Source organism: Rhinolophus ferrumequinum, chromosome 10 (genome assembly GCF_004115265.2).
Source record: "Rhinolophus ferrumequinum isolate MPI-CBG mRhiFer1 chromosome 10, mRhiFer1_v1.p, whole genome shotgun sequence".
Taxonomy (NCBI): Eukaryota; Metazoa; Chordata; class Mammalia; order Chiroptera; family Rhinolophidae; genus Rhinolophus; species Rhinolophus ferrumequinum.
Window position 1 is genome coordinate 25,118,228 of NC_046293.1, and position 10,905 is coordinate 25,129,132.

The following is a 10,905-nucleotide window of genomic DNA, read 5'->3' on the forward strand; positions in this document are numbered from 1 at the left end:
GATAATTTGGAATAACCAACTTGAAGGTAAAACAAAGTATATTTATGGTCTAAAAATGGCAAGAACGAGTTTTCTCCAGGGATAATGAAGAGAAAACATCAAGTTCCAAGGATCACCCTTAACTGAATTTGAAGTCAACAGGAGAAAAATTCTAACGAGGCCTCACCTACTTTCCACCTAGGCCCCTGAACAGCTAGATCAGATTCCCAACTCTAAGCAACAGCATTGCTCTTCCACCCAAGTCTTAGCAAGGCCAGAAGCTAACATGCTAAGTTCCTTAGTTCTTGGGGCCATCAACTGTCTTGTTTGCTGGGCCTTTTGTGGCTTTAGCATCCAAGTCCTGTGTCTCAGGGAACCTCTTAGTCTGCGCAAATCAGGATGCTTGGTCACTCAACCCTATATGCAGGCTACAGACTCAGCCAGCTGCCCTCTTACTTACTGCTACCAGGTTGCCAAGATCCTGCCAGAAGGCTAAGTGGGGAAACTGCTCCATTCCCTTGGCTCCCACCACCAGTCGCTGGTATAGGAACCCCCCGATGATATAGACAGCAACCAGTGATGCAAACCTATCGAGAAAAAAAGACCTATACTTAAAAACCAAGAAATAGTAAAACTCAGATACTAAGGATAATCTTTATAGTCATCGTTAGCTGTGTTCTGTAAAGTGGGAAACAAGCATAGTGATGTTAAATGAAAAAGGGCTGGCAGCTTCCTAAGACAACCAATTAGAGCACTGTCAGTCTGAGCAAACATGCTCAGAAAAAAATAAGACTGACTTCTGCCAAGAATAGTCATCATTAGATACATGATTCTGTTCAAATATTCTAATCTAATGGGATAATATTAACAACTGTCCAGCTCTCCAGTAGGGGGAAAAAAAGCACCTCCAATGTGAATATTTACTGGGGACAAAACATTAAATCTCATTTTTTAAAACTTGTATAGTCAGAGTTTAAAGAGGATTGTCACACAAAGTTCTCCCCACTAAAATTACAACACATAAACTTATACAATTTGTGCCTATATACAACCAAGAAATTAAGAGTTAAAAAGGAAAGGCTTGAACCAGTAAGAGAAAAAATACTCACGTGACAAGTAAGATAGAACCCACACTGAGGTGGGAGATCTCTGGAGAACAGGCCAGGCTACTATCCATCTCAAAGAGGTAGAAACAATCTTGGACTTTGCCTCGCTCCTCAAACACAGGGTTAAAATTGTCCTGATGAAAAGACAGAACACAACATTTATGTACTAAAGTGTTTTCTTTTGACTCCATTTAAAACAAGGAAAAAAACCCCACAAAACCCAAGAAACATTTGCTTTTTCTTAGTTCAATAACCTATTTTCATGTATGTTGAGAGATGGGTGTCTACAACAGAGGGAAAAATTGAACTTCTGTTTTTTTCTTGTCCATCCCAATGTATCTTGTCCCCTCTGGAGAGTCTCTCCGACCTCAGGTTAGTCCTTCCATCTCTCTAGGCTCATATGTCCCAGGGTGCCTCACCGCTAGGGTGTGTCGATTGCAGGAAATCATCACCACTGCCCGACGCTGCTCCTTGCCACAGTGACGCTCATATTCATCACCCCCTTTATAGATCAGCATGATCCAATTACCTGAGGAGGGACAAGAAAAATGGAGCTTTGGGGTGGGAGAACAGCAGAGGCAGACCTGACTACTATGGGAAAGGAATTGGGGAGTTCAGTGAAATTGGTTTTAATGAAAATAACCATCATCAGTATGGGCTCTGTATACCAGAAATAACAAACTAAAATGTGCTTCTTTACAACGGCTTTTTGTTCCCTTGATAAGACAATTAAGATTCAGATAGTCATATAAGAATCTTAATTTTCTACATTAAAGGTGGGCAACTGATAGTGCAAGAGCAATTATGTCCCATACCTTAACAATGACTCACATTTGCTGAACACCTGCTAACATCGAAAGAAGAGGTTCCATACAACTACTGGGTGGCAGGGGAAAGCCTAAGATTGAAATTAGCCACAGATAAATTAAAAGTCAATTTTTTAAGATTGGGGGGCATTTCTTTTTCCTTTAATATTTACTGTGCTCAATTTTTTTTTTTTGTTTGTTTGCAAAATACTTGATTCAACAGCCATGTGAGGTGAATAAGGTAAGGATTCTGCTTCCAATTTTGCATATATGGAAACAAAGTCAAAAAGGTGAAATGATTTTTCAAAGTCACAGGACAAGTAAATGATGATCTGGGTCAAAAATCCAATCTTCTGACCCACAGCCCCAAAACCTTCATGTTACTTTTTCTTATACTATTTGTAGGAGCAAATATCTGCACTGGGGTGATATTTTAGTTACTTATCTGCTTAAGGGAAGGAATTAGACTCTAGGTGCTCAGTCCTTTTTAGCAGTTAAAATTGTGACTTTTGAGAAATATTGTCACCGTCTTTATTAAAAGTTGGTAGGGAAGTTTTTGTAGACTGACTGGTTAGCAAAACCTGATCTCTTGCAAAGTTTGATTAATTAATTGGTGGCGATTGATATTTTGAAGTGTAGTATGAAAAACTCATTAAGTATTAAAGGGACTCCAGGCTATACAATTCCAGCTAGATTCTTCTTTTTTGCACAAGCTTTTCATGAACTTTAAAACAAACACATAAATGTCCTGAGCCTTGACTCCAGAGGAGCTGTGGAACTAGGTATCCTGTGGTTTATGGTCTCAAGTGTGCTACACCACACATACCCTGTGCTATCCTGAAGAGACTGGGAAACACAGACAGGATTGTCAGAGGGACTGACTTGGGATCAATTAATCAGTCAAAAGGGAGAGTCTTACTTCCATTGAAGATGTGAGTCTCGTTGAGTCTCCCCACCACCGTCTCCTTCCCATTATTTTTGTTGATCTGCACCAGGCCTGCCCCAGAGGAGAGGTTGCCAGCTTCCCCGCACACCCTGAATACGTACAGATACGTTTCTGGGCCCTGGCCCTCAGTGCTCTCGAAGCTGTAAGGAGAAGTGAGGAGTAAGAAGGGAGAGGAGAGTTACTGGCTGTCAGCCTTAGGAAGACCAGCCTCTCTTCCTTTCACTCCCCTGCCCGCCCCGCCCCCCCCCCCCAAAGGTGTATTCAATTTATTTATCTGATATCACAGCTAAAAATAGTGAAAAATATTTGTTGACTCATGAGATACCCATGACCCTAACAGCCCATCCTAACTGTTGATGAAGACTGATTAAAATACACCACCCAGACAGATAGATAGTCTAGATATTCTTAGAGTACCTGCTCTAGACTATGCTAAAGTGTTAGCTACCATTTCCCTGTGAATGAGGGTCTCTGTTCATGGGCTACTCCTTGTTCCTTAAGGAACATCAGCGGATCTATATACCTGAAGAATCCTGACACTTCTGATAACATGTATAGGTCTACGTATGCTCATCTGATACTTCTAAAGTCCTATTTATATGGAGGCATCAAATGATGCTTTTTAAAAAAACTCCTACAAGCTGGCCTCTTGGATCCAGTCTTGGAAACAGCTACTGTTCTACATAAGAGACCTGCACATTGCTACTAAAAACTGGGCTGAGAATTTGCTCTGTATCATAAAAGAAAGCAAGATAGCACCAGCTATCCCAGATAAAGAGGAGGTTATTATACATGTATTACCTCCATGTTTAATAGTAATATCAAAATAAAATCAGTAAGAGGAGGGAAAGATTCTTTAATGAAGTGATTTTCTCAAGCCCTTTAAGGTTCTTCTCATTTACCTTTTGCCAAAGAGTGGTTTCAACCTCTTCAGTAGAGCCAACTCTTTCTCTGACTCTCTACCCGGTTCTCCTACCAGGTCACAGGTTTTTTCTTCCGCCTGCCAGGATTCTTTTACTGTCACAGCCAGGAGTAGCAACAGTAGTAATCCAGTCCTCCAGCAGCTGTAGGAGGGGAGCATCCTTTTGGGAGAGAGTGGGTGTGTTGGGAAAGGGGAAGGGGGGAGGAACAGGAGAGAAAGGAAAGAGTAAAGCATAAGAGTGTGTAAGAAATGAAAGGTATTTTTAAAAATCTTTTTATTTTCCACCCATCACCTCCTATTTTACACTAACCAGTTTTCTTCTTTATTATGAAATTGGGTTTTATTTTCTTGTGTCGGTCCATTTCAAGCTTTCAGTTCTTACCCAAGTTATTTTTTCCTGTCCTTTAATATTCAGAATTGGATTCTTAAGTCTCTAGGTTTCTCTTTTTCTTTTTAAAACTTATTTTGACAGCCTCTTCCTAGCTGGTTCCATGGCCTGACACCATCACTCATCTCCTGTCCTTCCTGTGCTGCTTCAGGACAGAGGCACAATGTGCATTCAACAAAGAGGATGGCACTGGCCTTGGTGAAGAGTTAGTGTCTATAGCTGTTGACGATTTTTGCAAAGTGTGCATAAAACAAGAACAGCTTAACTTCCAAGGCAGTTTACCAACTCCTCAGCTCTACGAGGAGAAAGACTCATTTTTTGTTCTAGAAACTGTCAGAAGGACCAACCAATGGCCTAGGGAATACTTAGGTGCCACCAATGAATGGTATTTTGATTATGCAGAAAGTATAAGATTCTTTGGCATATACAGCAAATAGTACACTTTAACATCTCTGTGCCAAGAGCACGTGTATCAGGAAGCTTATATACATATAACCTTCAGTCTAATTCATAGGTGAGTCCTTCAGAACACATTATGGAGACGAGAAGAGGGAAAGAACAAAAAAGAATTACTTAATTATGACAGCCTGAGTGGAGACACCCTTGCCTCTTTATTGTTTGATGAAAAGTTAGATTGCGATTATCTCATTATTTAAAGTTTAATACTTTAACCTTTGTGCAGTTTCACTGTACCAGCCGTGCGTACTTAGACATGCATGGCTTAATCTTTGAGACAAGCATATGCTACTGGCAGGATCAACCAGATTTTGTTCGTCTGCTTGTCTGTCTTCCTTACTTTGCAGGCCACGTATCTAAAGGGAAGAAGCTGAGGCCAGAGGGATGGGAGCTCTGCCTGAAAATTGCCATAAACAGGAAGTGAACAGCTGAGAAGTTTGTGCAGGGGCCTGAGTTCATAAATACTGCTTAGACCAGTGGACCTTCCTAAGATAAGACACAAATTACAACTTAAGACGTAACTGGGTCTATTTGCAAGTTATTAAGAAAATGTAAAAATAGAGAAAGAGACTTGAATACCGCGGGCCCTGACCTCTCAAAACAATATACAGGAGCACCCAAAAGTCTTCGTTCACATTCACCATAAGAATGATGAACAGAGATGAACGCAGCCACCACACCTAAAACTTGACATTATCTACTTTAATGTTTCATCTCTGAAAAATAATTCTATCATTTATGTTACAGGAAGAAGAAAATTTACTAGGTCAAGATGAGTCGTTTGAAGAAGGATTCCAAAACTCGCCTCAGGCTCTACAAGCCACAAATCTTAAGAGCTCCTAGATTTCCAGTTAAGTATAGTTGTCTTTCTACACTCCAAATTGCTGACAACCCTTGGCACTCACCAAGTCACTTTACAATTTAGTAATTTCAGCTGACCTGCTGCTTGTACTGCTCTAGGAATGGAAACACATGGCTCTGTTTCCCAAACTCATTTCCTTTTCTCTAATCCATCCTCCTACTCAGGACACACTGAATACCCTTGCAAAAGGTTTCACTCTGGTATCATTAATGACCCTCAGGCCACGGCTACTTGTTAATTTCATACCACTATCACTAATTTTTTTGACACAAAGATTTATTTTTCCAAACTTTTCTCCTTGTAATAAAATGCTTCCATACTACAAGTCTGGACTTTGGTTCCAATTCTCTTTAAAGTCCTCTAATTCTTTCCCACGCGTGTCCACTGACTCCATTGCATTTTTAGAATGTAAAACTTGAAACAGGCAGAATTTAATGGGTACCCGTAAGTTTAAAGATAGGAAAATGGAAGCTCTGAGCCCGAATGAATTTCCTCCACTCCCCTGCAGAATCTTAAAGTTGACCTTCTGTATTCCACACTCCACTAGGACAACAAATGCTTGGGAAGTTGTCTGCCTGACTTTGTGAACTCCAAACATCAATTCACTATAGTATTAGGTTGGTACAAAAGTAACTGTGGTTTAAAAGGTTAAAAACAATTGCAAAAACTGCAATTACTTTTGCACCAACCTAATAGTATTAATACGGTGTTTCCACAGAATACTTGCAGCCAGCCAGAAAGTCTGAGGCCCCCATAAACACATTTAAGGCACCAACAGGAAACACTTTGCTTACCTTCTGTCAGGTAGTTTGAAGCACTTTATATACGTTAACTAATTAATCCTTACAACAACCCATGCAGTAAATACAATTATTGTCCCTATTTTAAGACGAGAAAACTGAGACAGAGCTAATAGAGTGAACCAGATAATCTGGCTTCAGAGCCCATGGTCTATACTTCACTCCATGTACATCTGTCTCCTTTCACATCAATTTTTTGGTGGAATCAGAGTATGCAGCCAAAGCTCTGCTTTCCTTTTGACGGAACAAGAAGGGGAAGTGCCTCACACAGTTCACTGAATAGGAGTTGGAATGAAGAAATCAGACCTCAAACTCCTACCTTCCCTAAATTAACTCACTGCTCAACGCACAACTTCACCAGATTAGTTACAAAAAAGAAATGAGACTCCTTCTATTAGATTGATTTAGCATGCCATTTTCCTTATATTCTCTTTGGATCTAATTTAAAATTTCAACATTCTGGGCTTTCAAGTTTTTTTTTCTTTTCTTTCCCAAGGCCAGTTTTTCTGGACGGATGCTCACACAGAAGGCTGTGTTTTTTGATCCCAAAGTTATTCCTTATGTGTTAACAGTTGATGATTCCCCCCCCCCCCCCCCAAATTAGATAAAAGAATATCACAGAATTGGGAAAGGATGAAGGGTTAAATGCCCTGCAGTCTGCATTGTTGAATTGAGCTAGTTTTCATTTGCTTATTGGTTCAAAAAGTTAGGATGAGAATCAATTTATATTCTTCTCTTTCCCGATTAAAGTCTGCCTATATGCTCAAGCTGCTTCTCTGCGATTCAGTGGCATGTGCTCTGAGTGCTTTATCTAGATTATGTTCCTTAATCTACACAACCCAGAAAAGTAGGTATTTCTCCCATTTTATAGATGAGGAAACTGATGCTTACAGAGGTTAAGTTACTTGTCCTAGATTATACAAGTATTAAACATGTATGAAGGTAGTGGGGCAACCTGGACAATTCATGGCATAAAGATATTTGCTGAAAATTTTCTGACAAATACAGGGGTGCAAAAATGTATTAGGAAGAGTATGAAGTCCAAGGGTTGGGTGGTCCCTTTTAATGTGCTACAGTGAGACTCTCAAGAGGCAAGAGTTTGTCTAGATACTTTGGAAACAAGGGGCAGGACCATAAGATTTTGAGCCGCTCCCCCTTCAATTTTTTTGTTCTATGATAGACCTATTTGGTAAAGCTAAAAAATTCTCATTCAGTGGGATGACCAATGACTAAACCTGGAATTGGGAAGCAGTTTGTATCACTGGGTCTCTGTACCACTCACTTCCCCATCCTTCAAGAACAGCCACGAGCATTTTCCATTTTTCAATGACATTTCCACTCTCATCTCTGTGACTCATTTCTGATGTAGCAGCCCTTCTCTCTTATCTTTGGCAACCTACACATTTAGAAGAGCAGTCCTGATTAGCTAAGAGGCCCAGTGCTGAAAAACCTCAGAGAAGTAGTTCTGTGTCCCAAGGGCAGAAGCTCCCTACAGAGGAACACAGCAGTAATCCTTCTATTGGCTGGCTATTCTCCACACCATACACTCATCCCCCTTAAACTTCTTCCAGGGTTCTAGAAATTCTAGTCTCCTAACTTTCCAACTGCTCAGGACGATACCCTCTCCAAATAATGCTACTTTACCTCTCTCCACGATGCAGTCCAAAATTCCTTCTAAGGTAGCCAGTGACACCTCAAACGCACTCCATACCTAGGGACCTTCCTTTCCCTGCTTTCCAAATACACATAAATTCCCCCTCTAGTCTTGGAGGTCCTTTCTCCTGCACTACCGTTGGGACTCTGGGACTCCTCGCCCTTACGCCTTCGCCCCTATTCTGCTTTAAGGATCCTCAGCTGGATTTTTGGCTAGAATCCCGGACAAGGGAGACTTAACGATCTCGGTCCGTGTCACAGACGCCAAGGTTTGAGCGCTCACCAGCCCCTTATACTCACGTGTCACGGGCAAAGGGAGCAGCTAAAGCTCAGACTCCCCGGGTGAGTACCTGTCTGGGGTTGGGAGACAGGGCCAGCAAAGGGCTAGCCGCAGACCCCGGTCCCAGAGCTCGTGTCACAGCCAGCGTTCCCCCCGTCACCTCGCGGTGCTCCACTCCGGGAACCGGAAACAGGAAGCGCCAGGCGGCCGCTGGGCAACTGCTCCTCCCACTAAACCCCGCGGCATGTGACCACAGAACCATCTCGCCCCTTTCCCCTTCCCGGTTCCCAGATCATCCCGGACACTGATTGGCCACTATCGCGGGCGTTAGGCTCCGCCCTTGTTCTATCAACTCCAATCATTGTCGAGATTTTCAAGTTCAGGTCCACCTTTTCGGTTTTCCTTTCTACCAATGGGTACCAGAGTACGGCCTCGGGGGGCCTCTCGGCTTGGGGGCGCCCGTCACGAGGGGTCACGCGCGGTCACGCGCCAGGCCCGCTCCCGGGTGGGTCCGATTGAAGAGGGCATGGTGGGGAAGGCGGCGGAAGCGGAAACACGGAAAGGCGCCTGTGCTCCCGGCCTTAGTAGGAGTTGTAGTTCTCACGCCAGGTCTTGTACTCCCGGTACTTCTCCAGATGGTTCGCCGCCTGCGAGAGGCGCTGTTTCGCCGTCTGCCGCCCCGAGTCTGGCTGTCTCCAATGTTGGCGCCTAGAGGACAGTAGAGAGCGATTGGGTCTGGGTCGACTTGGCTTTCTTAACGACACCTTTGCACTTTCCTTTTCTGCGGTTGAGTCAGTTGGGGGGTGTTGTTATTGTCACTATTATTATCTTTATCATTCTCCTCCCGGCTCGTGGCATTCTGCGTGATAAACACTGCAACCACTTTTGTTCGCCAGGTTTCTTCACCCCCTGCTCACTCCATCTTGTCAGCATTACTGGTGTCCTGGAGAACGAGCAACTCAATTTTAGACTTTGTGCCTTTGCTAAGATCCTTTGTGGTTTCCCGCATGTCTTCCCACTCATTCTTAGAACTCAGTTCAAATGCTGTCCCTCCTGTAACTTCCCGGATTCACTGTCTTCAGAATTAATCATTTCTGAATGCCCGCTTGTTGCTTGTGAGTGACTCTAGCCTGATTTCATTCGGCTTTGACTAGGATGTTGCTTTTTCTCTCTTCGAGAATAGGGGATGGATTTTGGTTCGTCATTCTCACCAGAGCTAGTACAGTGTTTTAAATCTGGTAATAGAAACTAACACTTGCATAGCTCTATGGTGACTTGCCACTGTTGTAAAAGCTTTTGAAGAGAATTTACTTAATCTTCACACTAGCATTAATGAAGAAGTATCGGATTATCCCAATTTTACAGATGAGTAAATTAAAGCCGATAGAGTAACTTACCCTGGGTCCCACGGCTATTAAGTTACAAAGTCAGTATTTAGGCTCCATAATTTAGGCGTTAGTTATATAGACATGTGTGGGGACAGAGCCCCAGAAAGCAGTTTCCAGGCTCTCGGCCTCACATAGAAAGGTGCTGGCTCAGGTAGTAAATGGCCATCGACTGTGATCAAATGGCCATCAGCTGTGGCTAGTTGGCCGTCAGCTGTAACCAGTGAGCCATTAGCCATGAATATAACTGCCATGGCTAGGCTAGTAGAAGAAGAGAAGAAAGGGGGGCTAGCAAGAAGGTGGTGGCTGAGTCTGCAAGCGGCACAGTGAGGGTTGAGAATTGTGTGGCTCCTATTTCCTGTTTCTCCAACCCAGCCGCCAGTGAGAGTATAGTGGTGTGACTCCCGTACCTATGGCTCCGTGGGTGTTCCTTTTTGGCCTCACCATGTCCTGCGTTCTTGTGTGGGGGGCGGGACCGGAGACCCCGCCGGACGCCCCGCACAACACTTGGCGAAGTCGGCAGGGTCCCCTGCACGACACATGGCGCAGCGAGCAGGGTACGGTGCCGGCCAAAGCTCCCCGAAGGGCAGTGGAGCAGTTTGTGCCTATGAACACTCAGTTGCAGGAAGACCAGGAGGAGCAGCTGCCTGAGAGCTGGAACCCTGTGGAGGGGTGGGAAGACGTGGACGGTTCCCCAACCAGCAGAGGCCGGAGAAAGCGAAGGTTGTTGCGGCCCTGTGGGCTGGGAAGCGCTTGCTGAGGCAGCCCGGATGCAGGACTTGTAGTCCCAGGAGGAAAGGCTTGCTGAGTCCTCCGTGGGAGCTGAGGGTGAGGTCAAGGTCGTCCCTCACCCCCAGGACAGCCCTGGAGAATGACTATGGACTGTGGGGAATTGCCTTCCATCCCTAATTTAATGGACAGCTTGACTGTTTGGGAACATACCACCATGTAGTGGAACTGGGGGATGTTTGCTTTTGTGTCTTGATCGGCCACAATTGAGAATGTGTAGGCATCTTGACTGTGAGTCGCTATTGTTCCAGCACGGTACCCTGAGAGGCCCTGGCTGTGTCCAGGAAGCCGGGCTGTGCCCAGAGAGAGTGGCGGTGCCCTGAGAGGCCCTGGCTGTGCCCAGGAAGCCGGGCTGTGCCCAGAGAGAGTGGCAGTGCCCTGAGAGCCCTGGCTGAGTCCAGGAAGTCTGGCTGTGCCCAGAGAGAGTGGCGATGCCCTGAGAGGCCCTGGCTGTGTCCAGGAAGCCGGGCTGTGCCCAGAGAGAGTGGCGGTGCCCTGAGAGGCCCTGGCTGTGTCCAGGAAGTCGGGCTGTG

The 10,905-nt window shown here is 44.4% G+C and overlaps 1 protein-coding gene across 2 annotated transcripts in view; it reads right to left on the reverse strand.

The window, feature by feature from the left end:
• Nucleotides 1–8,406, reverse strand: part of M6PR (mannose-6-phosphate receptor, cation dependent) — a 9,920-nt gene extending 1,514 nt beyond the window's left edge. The window contains exons 1-6 of one of the 2 annotated variants that reach the window (XM_033116661.1): nucleotides 8,219–8,406; nucleotides 3,740–3,919; nucleotides 2,811–2,977; nucleotides 1,505–1,614; nucleotides 1,089–1,219; nucleotides 440–566 (exon numbers count right to left, since the gene is read on the reverse strand). In XM_033116661.1, coding sequence (XP_032972552.1) covers nucleotides 440–566; nucleotides 1,089–1,219; nucleotides 1,505–1,614; nucleotides 2,811–2,977; nucleotides 3,740–3,918 — 714 coding nt within the window. In that variant the 5' untranslated portion in view covers nucleotide 3,919; nucleotides 8,219–8,406. The remainder of the gene's footprint in view (nucleotides 1–439; nucleotides 567–1,088; nucleotides 1,220–1,504; nucleotides 1,615–2,810; nucleotides 2,978–3,739; nucleotides 3,920–8,218) is intronic. The other variant, XM_033116662.1, reaches the window with a different exon arrangement.
• Nucleotides 8,407–10,905: the final 2,499 nt, after the last annotated feature.